General features: G+C 36.3%; 1 protein-coding gene across 1 annotated transcript in view; it reads right to left on the bottom strand.

Annotated features, from left to right (window-relative positions):
* The window catches only part of LOC150076007 (tRNA pseudouridine synthase-like 1), an 82,411-nt gene that overhangs the window by 43,336 nt on the left and 26,036 nt on the right, over positions 1-13,039 (bottom strand). Inside the window, exon 4 of the mRNA XM_090387647.1 lies at positions 10,416-10,589. Within this exon, the coding sequence (XP_090243773.1) occupies positions 10,416-10,589 (174 nt within the window). The remainder of the gene's footprint in view (positions 1-10,415; positions 10,590-13,039) is intronic.

Raw genomic sequence — 13,039 nt, 5'->3', positions numbered from 1 at the left:
TCATGGAAGGCTGCTAGATAAACTCAAAGAAGTTGGGATTACTGGTAAGATCCTACACCATTTATGGTGTAGGATTGATCATTTATGACAGTGGGTTGTCATAAATGGCAAATCTTCAGGTGGACAAGTGAATTCACTCAAGAATCAGTGTTGGATCTCCTATTTCTGATTTCATAAATGATAATGAAGAGAGTATCTAAGGGAAGCTCTCAAAGTTTGCTGATAATTTGAGAGTAAGAAAAGTGATTAGCAATTTCAGCTAGGCCATATTTGCTATTACTAATTAGTATTAGTAGCGGCAAATCATTCAAGGAAGCAAGCTTATACAGCGTTAGCACAAAAAACTACTCATCTCATCTGTCCATCTCTCTAATAACTTGTCTAATTCTTCTCTAGAGATCTGGTGTGGAAGTTTTTCCAACAATCAATCACACTCTCTCTCTCTCTGGCTGAAAGCAAATTTCTGTACATCTATTCTGCAACCATCCTTTTCAATTTAAAGAAAGAGTAAGGACACCACTGAAATTTAGTTCACTTAATCCATTCAAAGCCTTAAACACTTGCAGGTGCCTAGTTCTCAAGCATTGCAATTTGAAGAACTGAAGTCTTTCATGGTAAGGATACTGTTTTTGTGTCCCAAACTAATCATGCTACTCTTCCATGCACCCATTCCAACAGATCCACATTCTTCCTAAAATGAGGCTTCTAGACTTGTATGTAATACTCAAGGTGCAGCCATACTATGCTGAATCCTGAATATTGGAAAAAAAGAGGTAATTAAATTATCTTATTACTTTAGGCAACAAGATAATCACCTCTTTTTTCCTACTGACAAAATTCCTGTAAATCACTGAATGTCTCAGCAGCTGCACTGCTCAGAGAATTTCATCTTGGACTGTACAATTGTGTGGCATCACACAGTTGATATCTTAATCGGGAATTACTGTTGCCCATGTAGTACCTTGCATTTATCAGTGTTAAACCTCAATTGCCACTTCTCAGAAAATGTGTCCAATTTTTCTAGGTCTTGTTGCAATAGTAGTACACCTTGATTTCTATCATTAACCACTCTGCCAATCTTTGTATCATCTGTAAACTTAAGCAATAAGCTTGCTATGCCTTCATTAATATCATAATAAATACTGGATTCAGCACTGAAACCTGAGGGGATTCCACTAATAATAGCAGTCCAAGGGCAGCACTCATTTATACCCACCCTCTTTGTTCTGTCACCCAACAATTCCTTCATCCATAGCAGTAACTGGTCCCAATGTCATACTGCTCCAATTCGTACAGCAGTCTTTCATTTGGAACAGTGTCAAAAGCTATGATCCCCTTTGATCCCCACTTGGTGAATAGGAGAGAGAGAGACATTTACACATCTCCCATCTATAGAGACCTCTCCTGAAGCTAAAGATGCTCTAATAATTATGGACAAAGGTGTGCTCTTGCTGCTTGTTTTAATATAATTGGATAGACTGCATCAGTCCCAGGTACCTTATTTGCTTTTAGTTCCAACGATTTCTCATCTACTTTCTTCTCAGTTATCCAAAAAACATTTAGCTCCCAGTTATAACTTTGTATATGTTTGTTATTACAACATTCAAAACAGTATTGAAGCCACTGGCTTTTGTAGTCTATCTGCAGCTTCTAGGAAAGAGACGCCACTACCTTCCAATCTCAGTGAAGATGAAAATACCAAAAGGCTAAGCTTCCGTAACTTAATTTTACCATCTATTTCCCTACTTGTCAAAACTACAAAACAAATTCCTTGAGGGTCCTTGAGGTTGTCACAGACATTCTCTCAGATATGCCAGACAAGCTGTACTTGCTACCTGGGAGTCTAACACGCTGATGGAACTGATATTCGGTTGACACTCAAGTCAAGTTGACCCAATTTCGGCGAAGTCCGGACGGTCTGTGACAGCCAAATCCTCTGCTTGCACCTTCACGATGGTGGGACTGTTAGTAATCCTGGGTATAACCTCCATGCACAAGCGCACATGGTGGGTGACCACCCAGGTGTGAACCAACGTAAGCAGGGGTCGAGGTGTGGCGACCACACCACATGGAGGAACGCCGCCCCTCTATGTTACCAGGCAGTACTAGGTGGTAGATGACTCTCATCGACCGGTGAAATACCACCATTTTGCTTATTGGAAGCTTGAAGTGGTGGAACCCATGTTTAGTCTCTAGAGCTAAGTTCTGGTCAACCCTTCCCTATCTCTTCCATCATGCAGTATGATTGATGACTTTTGAGGTTATGATGAACGTCGTGGCGAGATCCAATATTCCTTACATTTCGAGGGTACAGCTCTAAAACGGTTTTCGCAGGCCGGCCGCTAGTTAGTACACCGGACCGAACCTATTGGTAACTCTCTAGGAGGCTTCCGGATCAGCTAGTGTATAATCTTGCTACCTCTACTCTGCTAGATAGTGACTGGAGGGAGTCCGAGTAGTGTGTATGCGGGGAGTATTGTCGAGGACACGTTATGTCAAGGATCTGGGTATATTCTTACCACATGTATGCCATATCCAAAAATTTCATTACTTCATACAGCATGTCCCACCCACTTTTTCTTCCTATTGAATACACCATGAATTGTCAAACTAATAGAACAAGCTTATCTGCGAAAAGATCTAAACCTCCCAAGGACTTCCTAATTCATTTCACAAATATACGTGGTCTCAATTCTAATCTAAACGATGTCCATTTCCACTTGCAGTCTGCCAAACCACATGTACTTTTTCTGACAGAATCTCAGTTATCGGTTGATTCAACTACTGCTCATCTCAGATGCCCAAATTATTCGCTGTATGATTCCTTTCGCCTCAAAGGTGGTACTTGTGCATATGTCCGTTCTGATATTCCCTGTCAGAGACTTGGCAATTTGGAATCTCCCCTCTTTGATCTTCTCTGGCTTAAAATCTCTCTACCCCATTGTGTCAAATTCATCTGTTGTCTCTACCGTTCTCCCAACTCCACTAATCACTTGGAGCTCTTTGACTTCCTCTCGTTGCAACTTGACTTTCTCCAGTCCAACTTTCCTAACAGTGAGGTAATTTTCCTTGGTGATTTTAATGTTCACAACTCCAGCTGGCTTCCGTTTTCTAGTCACACCGACCCAGCAGGTCGAGATGCTGAGGCTTTTGCAATTACTAATGACCTAGCACAGATTGTTCATTTACCTACAAGAATACCGGACAATCCGAATCATACAGCCAATACGCTTGATCTTTTTCTCACAAACAACCCTTCTAAGTACACGGTCGAAGTAAGAGGTCCTTTAGGCACTTTAGATCACACAACTTGGTGATTGTCTCTTCTCCAATGGAACCTTTATCTCATGGCTATTTCCAACCTCGTGTTGTTTGGCATTACAAGAATGCAAAATGGGATGATCTGCGAGACTTCTTTTCTTCGGTCGGATTACTGTTTCAAAACTTCTGATGTCAACGTTTGCTCAGATCGTGTCAGTGAAATTATTCTTGCAGGAATGGAATCCTTTATCCCACACTCCACTTTAAAATCTCGTCCTTTATCTAAACCTTGGTTTTCCAATAAATGTGCTAAGGCTGTTCACAAGAGAAGAATGTTGCATATCGTAATTGGCTTGTTTCTAATTCTTCAGTTTCATTTTCTGCCTACACCAAAGCTCGCAACAATTGTAAAGCAGTTATTAATCAGTCCAAACTAGAGTTTGAACAGGCTAAGAGTAGAAAAACTTGCTTCTTGCCCTAATGGTAGCCGAGCATTCTGGTCTTTTGCCAAAGCTATTGGCCGCAACTTTTGCCCATCTCTGCTTCCACCTCTGTCCAAACCAGATGGTTCTGTTGTCACTTCAGCCAAGGATAAAGCTGACCTGCTAGCATCCCATTTTTCTTCCAGCTCATGTATTAATGAACTTGGTAAAACACCTCCCACCATTCCCAACACGGTCCATTCAATGCCTCCTATGGTCTTCCGTCAAAAGGATATCAGAAGGATTTTGATGAATCTTGATGCTAAGAAAGCTCCAGGTCCTGATGGTATTTCTCCACTTGTTCTCAAAATCTGTGCTCCTGAACTTACTCCTATTCTTTGTCGCCTTTTTTCACTTTCCATCTAAATAAAAAAAAAAAAAAAACATTTTGCATATATAAAAAAAAAAAAGTTTACTAACATCTATCATATCCTTTGTCACAACACTTTATACTTGTTAATGTGATAATGCAAACTATGTGCCCAAATGCAAAACAAACAAGTAGATCACAGAATTGCTAGCAGAATGCCAGGTAGGTTGGTTCAGTGGCTAATTTATTTTATCCACAAACTCTATTCTTAGTAATAAGCTTTCTCATTTACAGTATCACTAACTTCAATTTATTTTGGCAAAAAAATCAAATAGGAGGGGAAAAAAACATCCATAAGTGGATCTGATCACACCTAGCAGGAAACAACAGCACTGAAACTGCTTGTTGCTAAACTGCTTATAACACTCTTATTGATATCTACTACCACATCACATTAATGAGTGCCAGTATTATTTAACCCATCAAAAAAAAGCTGTTTCTTATTTAAAAATTAAATTTAACATTATAAACTGTATTCCTCATTATGATAAGCTTATCTTGATATTTTAAGAAACTCATTACTTCAGACTTTTTTGATTGAAAATTTAGTATTCTTTTACTATTAGGTACAGGTGCAGTTTATTTTTCATGTCACGATGGCTGACCTGACGTGAATAACCATCTGTCTTCCTGCTTGTTTATGCTGTATGTGAAAGTTAATCAAGTCAAGATGTGGTTCTTTTGGGATGACTGAAAAACACTTGTGGGGAGTTTCAGTCATCTCCAAAGAATCTTAATAAATAAATAAGTTCATAATAAATAAATGATTTGAAAGCTGGTCAGAGCAGTCAAGAGCTAGTGCACAATTAAAATCAGCATTCTCAATGGATGTCACATGGTCTTTCAAAATGTTCTCCAGACGATGGATGGCTTCCCCAATATAGCTCACATTACCCTCTCTATGTGGTATACTGTATATATCCTATACCAATTATGCAAAAAAGTGGGGACACAACCTCTGGCCAAATGATATTCAAATTATTGATAATGCATGAGATTTCAAAATCTGTTGTTGGTTGAAATCCATCCATCCACCTACGCAGCACTAGACACACTTCGAACAGAAATAACGATATGTGAATACATCCTATCTTTGAATCTGCAGTACTGCACAAGCTGGACGAATGTTGTCCCGGTCTTCTCTTCCCCATTCTTCCCCTTCTTTCAAGTGGTTTGCAAGTGACTCGAGGGTACTCTAACCTCAGGATAGCTGGGAATTACTCTTTCCTTTCCTTTCTTCTCCTCCATGTATTTATACTCACTGTCTCCTTTAAAATTTTAACAGTTCACAAAGGCAACATACAGATGCTAAAAGATTCTGTTTTAGATTTTATTTTTTTAATAATAAATAAATAATCTGAAAGCTAGTTAGTCTTCTCTTCCCCATTCTTCCCCTTCTTTCAAGCAGTTTGCAAGTGACTTGAGGGTACTCTAACCTCAGGATAGTTGGGAATTACTCTTTCCTTTCCTTTCTTCCCCTTCATGTATAAATAAGGAGACTCACTGTCTCCTTTAAAATGTTAACAGTTCATAAAGGCAACATACAGATGCTAAAAGATTCTGTGTTTTAGATTTTATTTTTATATGTTTAATAATAAATAAATAATCTGAAAGCTAGTTAGGGCAGTCAAGAATTATTCATGTAGTATGGAGATTCTTTTGAAAGGTCAGAAATAAAGTTGTAAAGATAATCATGTTGGGGTTGGTGGTTAAATTGTTTAAGTTAGAGGTTGGTCTTAATACTAAAATAAAAAAATATTTCTAAAGGATGCTTTTGAAAGTGCATATTTCTGAAAATTAATGCTTATTTTTAATCTTGCTTATTTTTAATCAGTGAGAGTTTTATATTAATCATAAGCATATATTACGATCGATTTTATCAAGGTATAAAAGCTTATAAAGATATAAAAATTACAAGTATAAAAACAAGGTATAAAAGTTCATATCGTTGTTTCATGACAGTTAGCATATTATTAAAAACATGTTTCTGAAAACTAATATCATATTAATCTTTTCCTATTTTAATGAATTAGGATCATTATTCTCCAAAGAAAGTATCAATCTTAATTCATTCATTAGTTATTTATCACAAGATTTGAAACATTTGCTGGGAAATTACATACAGGGAAATTCAAAAAGAAGGATACACTTTAATGTGTTTATTGTGAAGTAACTGGTGGGTCTACGATCATGTAATATGCACCAATCATCAGAAAAATTCTCAAAGTTTTATACCTTAAAGTTATAAATTTTCAATGTGGGCACCCTTGTCATGCAGTACATGTCAAGTTGATAATTTAATTCCTTCTATACCTTCCCCAGCTTGTCTCTGTTTATGGCTGTTAAAGCTATGATGATCTATCATCTTAATTCCTGATCATACAGCAGGGGTGGTCTATAGACAGTGTACTTCACATATCCCCAGAAAAAGTTACATGGAACGAAGTCTGGAGACCTGGGAGGCCAACTGTGGGAGCGATCACTAATGGTAGCATATCCAATCCAGCAGTGTAGTAGAGTTTCATTGAGCTAATGGCAGACTTTGCAATAAAAATGAGGTGGAGTGCTATTCTGCCGGAAAATGTAGTCATCTGAGTCTTCCAATGAAAGTAAAGCCAGTTCATTAGCTTGTCCTGATAGATAATCCTGGTGATTGTGTTTTCACGAGGAAAAATGGGCTGTACACCTTTGAAACATTTGCTGGGAAATTACATACAGGGAAATTCAAAAAAGAGGATACACTGTAATGTGTTTATTGTGAAGTAATTGGTGGGTCTATGATAATGTAATATGCACCAATCATCAGAAAAATGGGCTGTGTTGTGAAATGGCACAAAAGACATTTACTTTTTGTGAATCCTGTTCATGCTCTATCATGTGATGCAGATTTTCAGTGGCCCAGATGTGCACATTATGGTGATTCATTTTACTGCTTAAGTACACTATTGCTTCCTCCCTGAAGATTAAGCCTGTTGTAAATTTATCATCTTCCGTGGCGGCTTGCATCTCTACAGAAAAACCTTATTGTTTAACTTTGTTGTTGGGTCTTAAGGATTATATTAACTGCAAAATGTAACCTTTCATGGATAATCATTTGCATAGAACATGCAAACGATTTTTTTTTTCTTCTGCAGATGGCTGTCTGGGGCCTATATATGATATATAGTGGAGTATGCTAGAATGAACATAATTGGTTCTAGAACCTCGTTGGTTATAGCATCTGTTCGTTCTAGCATACATTGAAATATATGTATTTAGGGGTAATTCATTCCAGGCCCACAGTCTAGAGCAAAGTTACCATCCAATACAATGATTTAAACAGGAAAAATATAATACAAAATGAAAAATATGTGTAAAAATAATATAAAATTAATTTATTTAACTTTTATACACTGTACATAAAATTTGAAAAGCATAAACAATGTTTCCTTAGTGAAAAATATGAATAAACTTTCCCTAATAAAAAGCATAAACAATCTTTCCCTAGTCAAAACTATAATCAAACTTTCCCTAATAAAAATCATAAAAAATCACATAGAAGTGGAAGGAGAGGAGTCATCGTTCCTACTCAATCTTGGCTGTCCTGTGGGAGGTTCATCAGTTGAAGGACATTTGTCCACCTTTTTGAAGAATGAATCCAGGGTTGACTGCTTTATCCTGGATTTTTGGACCCTCCAAAAATGGGCCATCAAGGTGTCATTAAAATTAAAATGATTAAGGCCCATTTCCACAGTGGAAATATCCAGGTGATAATCTTTTATAAGTTTTGATAGTTCCTTTCCTCTTCTTCAGTGCCTCTGCCTCTTCGTTGTGAAGTTCTGCTACTCCTCAAATGATAGCTCCTTCCTTTGGTCCTCCACTAATTCTTCCATGTCCTCCTCATTGATCTCCAGGCCCATGGAACTGCCCAGAAACACAATTTCCTGCACAGCAGGCTCTTTCTCCAACTGTTGAAAGCCTTCAAAGTCCCTTGGAGCCACAGCATCAGGCCCCAATGGCCTCCAAGACGAATTCAAGCACCTAACAGAAACCTCCTTTCAAGCAACCATAATTAGGAAAACAGCATCCACTATATTGAAGTGACCCTTCCAAAAGTCCTTCAGAGTCACATCACTGGAAGAAATGGCCTCAAAACATTTCCTGAACAGTGCCTTAGTGTAGAGTTTTTTAAAATTTGTGATCACCTGCTGGTCCATAGGCCAGTGGAGAGGCACCGCATTAGGTGGCAAGAAGTGAACCTTGATAAAACTGAACTCATCCAGTAATTCTTTCATCAAATAAGGAGAGTGGGCTGCAGCATTGTCCATGACCAAAAGAACCTTCAATGGAAGATCCTTCTCCCTAAGGTAGTCACAGACAGTGGGGAATCTCTAGTCACCTGGTCACCCAAGCCTTGTGGTTGGAATGCCACAAACCTCCAAGGCGGTTTTTCCTGATGTTTTTAAAAGTTCTGGGGTTCTCCAAATGGCACACGAGCAGTGGTTTGACCTTGCAGTCACCCAAAGCATTGGCACAAAAGAGCAATGTAGCAAACTCAAGGTGGTCTCCTCCTTCGTGATATATGTTCTGCATTGCATTCTCTTCCAGAAAAGGCCAGTTTTGTCGCAGTTAATCACCTGCTGCAAAAGAAAGTTTACATCCTCAATTATTTTCTTAAATTTCTCATGATGTTGCTCAGCAGCATCCCTATCTGCTCTGGCAGCCTCACAGTCATGCCTCACAACACTGTGTAATTCAGTCCTTTTCCTAAATCCAGTAAACCACCCCTTGGTGCCAAAAAACGTCTTCACAGAACCAGTACTTGTACTAGGAGCCTTAGCACCCATTCAAACAATTGTTTGGCCTTTTCATAAATAATCGCCTCACTATCACCTGCCATTTGTTTTTCATTACTCCACACTAATAGAAGAGTTTCCATCTTTTCCGTGATATTACAACATGAACTGCTTAACCTAGAGATTCCCTTCACGACCTGTGCACTTTTTATTTCTTCCTTGGTTTTTTAAAATTGTACTGATTGTTGATTTAGCCATACCATATTCAGCAATTAGATCTCCTACACTTTTTCTACTTTCTTGCGTGGAAATTATTTCTTTCTTAATGTCTAAGTTAATTAGTTTTCTCACTCTATTTTGCCGGCTCATGGCTAAAATTATATAGCAGAATAATTAAAAAATATATTTTCACTGCTAAAGGGCAAATAAGCAAATAACTGAACTAGACTAATAACTGACCCTTACAAATGATAACAAAGATGATAACTGACGATCTAATCAAAGTGGGAAGGTCCTGACACGTCATATGCAGGCACATGCTACATCGGCCGATAGTATTCCTCTGCGTTCGTTGTACCATCTGTGGTTATTGTAGCATTCTGATTTTATTGATAAAAACTGTTTGTTGTAGCATTCATTCATTGTAGCATCATTCGTTGTAGCATATCTGACTGTATTTATATCATATATAGGGTTAACAGGGATTTTTTCCCCCTTATGTGGTGAATGAAATTAGAATAAACTGAATCAATTTTAGCAAACATTTCCTGCCACAAATTATCTGGGTAACTTAGTAACACAGATTATGAAGCTCTATTCCCTCTTTTAAATACCACCTTCATACTTTTCCAGTAGTTCTCAATGTGATTTGTACTAACCTTCAGTAACTGGACTTTCAAACATTTGTTATGGATAACAGTACAATGTGAAACTTTTGATGGCAAGAGAAATTTTCAAAGCTCAGAGGAAATTAAACAAACTTTATTAATTACAGAAATTTTACGGCCATCAAAATGACTGCTCTCCCAAATAATACTAATATGTACTAATGAATAATACTTTCAGTATCTTTGAAAGTGTTGTTAAGTGTAAAAATATTAATTTTAATCATGATTACTAATGAGAGAAAAATGTAAACTGTATAGAGATTCACAGATTACTAACTTTCCACAGCAACAAAAAAATAATGAGATGTTCACACATATAGCATAAGCAAGTTTGCTACCTGTTTGCCCTATACCAAATAGTAAAAGAATATTGAAAATTCACTCAGATTTTTCATTCGGCCCTATTAAAGTTAGCTTATCATTTATTTAGCTTATTGTGAAATTTGTTGTGGAACTACGTTATACATTAGACAATATACCAAAAAAAAAAAAATGGCTACACCTTTATACCCACCAACAATAAAATAAGAGTATTAATTGGTAAGCGAAATGTTACCAACAAAACTGTGTTCTGCAATGGGATGAAAGTGTTACGATAACTTGTAACATGAATAGTCAAAATATACACTTTAATACTTACGGAACCACTGCACACTTCTTGAACTCTGCTAGTGGAAGAACAGAGTGCAAGGAAAATGAGGGGTGGTCAGCATTAACCTCTTTCTTTAAAACGGCTAAGCGATATATATATTGCCTCCATGCAACAGAATATCGAGCATTGAAATAATCTGGAACAACTAAAACTCTCCTAATCCTGAGGAAGAAGAAAAATGATCTTCATGATTTTCATATATGAGAACGGTATAATCCATTTGTACATTTAATTTCCTTTATATAAACACATAATTAAGATCTGCTATCTATATCATCAAATACTACAAATAAAATTTCAGTTTATGATCAATTCAAAGACAGCAATATAAGGCCAAGGACACAAATTCCAACCATAAGACTTATTGTTAAACCAGAATGGGTCTTTCTTTGATACTTGGCTTGTACTATGAAAGTTTTTGTACTCTTATGGCACTTTTGTGCTACAGTACAGATCATTTATTCAATTATCTGGTTTAATAAGGCTGTGTTCCAGATCAGCAGTCTTGTCAACAGACACAGCTGCCATAATTGATCAGAAAATGTAAGCTGAATGCAACAAAAGTGGTCAAAATGCTTATTTGATACATAAGCTCACCATTAACTGTACCTTACATCCTCTGCAATATAAAAAATGGAAGGAGAAACCAGAAAAAGGTGGTTTCAAGACTTTCTTCCAAAAATTAAGAAATAGGACAGCACAGATAAGACGATTTTTTATTTTATTTTATTTTTTGGAAGATGATGCCCCCCCTCTTCATTTTAACTGATATATATAATTGACCGGGTATTTACCCAATTTTCCACACAAAATGATAAGGTCTACGTGATTTCATTCTATGAGATTTCTATTTTTGGAGATATCTGAAAAAAAAAAAAAAAAAAGGTGTGATGAAAACCCAAATTGGGACAAATTAAAATTTTCCGTTCATGTCTTTTTTGTCAATTTGCAAAAGTTTTTAAGAATTCAGTGGAAAAATTGTCATATGATAACAAAAATGTGATTTTTTAAATTTTTTAAATTGCATTTACAAATTAAAACTGCAATAAATGATTACCAAGTAAAAGGTACTTTATACCTTATAACAATGTAGTATTTAAATATTTAAAATAAGGGCATAATCATGGGTTCACCCTATAGTTAATGGTAACCATCTAATGAAATGACAGATCTAATGAATTAATTCTAGCCTAAGCTTTTTAAAGTGTGCAAAACACAGTAGCATTTTACTGAGTACTTCAGTTCAAGGTGAATTAGCAAAAAAAACCTGCTATTTTGAGTATATATATTTTTTTTTTGATAAATTTTACAACTTTAATTAGTGTGCAATTCTATATTATAAATTATAGCAATTATTTTTAAAAGTACATCACTGCATTATAATTAGCACTAAATTGAATATATAAAATTTTTACTTTAATAATGACAAATACAAGACAAATACAAGACAGTAAAGTTTTGTAGTACTCTTGGAAGTGGGTTTGCAACTCAGTAGGGAATGCTTGTACATAATTCCCCCTATGTTTCATGAGTTGTTGCTTGTAGTCTATAAAATTCCAAAGTTACTTATGTAAATAATCCTAATTTAACTGGTCATTCTGTTCTGTGCTCCAGACATATGGAATGTGACAAACAGAAATTAAAACTTACTGTTAGTGGAGAAAACTTACTGTTAGTGGACATCTCAATGCAGCACATTCTTTTGAAGGCTGTTACCATGTTCCACTACTTTCAGATTAACACATTTGTTTGACTTATCATTCGTACCTCCTCCTCTTTTCAATCAATGTTCAATTTAAATAAACCCTTCCATCTTCATTCCAATCAATCACCAGTTTGATTAAGGGGTTACAGTATGCTAAATGCTATCAGCTTTCCTTTTTTGTTGCTTGTTTTTCTATGTTTTCACATTTCTGGGATTTATCAAATTAACAGACAAGTAGCATTTTAGCATACTGTTAAACACTCCATGGGTCAAATGCAGCCTGTGGGCTATCAACTTCACCTCTAGAGTAAATGGAAGGTAGGAATCTACAAGGGCTCTGTGTGCAAGTGATGATTTAATCCATGGCTGAATGGAAGTGATAAGAAAAGATATCATGTGTCAACATGTCAAGAAGTATCATTATGTTTCACTTGAATGACAGCGCTATACTTGAAAAATGAAAATCGAAAAAGAAGCTGCCATTTGCATGAACTTCAAGAAAGTACTATATATTTATTTCATAGAAATAAAACAAACAAAATATAACATATATAATCATGATTTACATGACACAATGGATATTGCAACCTCAAATGGAAACAGTAATTTCAGTGCTTCACACCCAAGGATTTTGAGGTTCAAGAAACATTTATGATATTTTGCTTCCAATGCAAAAAGTCTGTCTCGCTATCATGCAAGGGAGGAAAGCTAATATTGAAAAGACAGCAAATGACTTTTTGTCAACTATGAGAGAGAGATAATTCCCACTATCAGCATGGTTTGAAGAAGCTCTTTCTACCTGCATGAAAACTCATTACATCAGAAAATCGTTACAATGGATTTTGGAAAAAATTGAAGTAATAGAGGCATGGAAACATTTCTCAATTGTGGACTGTATCAGAATCAT

This window comes from Mastigoproctus giganteus, chromosome 13 (genome assembly GCF_048544385.1).
Source record: "Mastigoproctus giganteus isolate SK-2022 chromosome 13, ASM4854438v1, whole genome shotgun sequence".
Taxonomy (NCBI): Eukaryota; Metazoa; Arthropoda; class Arachnida; order Uropygi; family Thelyphonidae; genus Mastigoproctus; species Mastigoproctus giganteus.
Note: the sequence above shows the minus strand (reverse complement) of the source record. Positions and strands in the feature narration are given on the sequence as shown.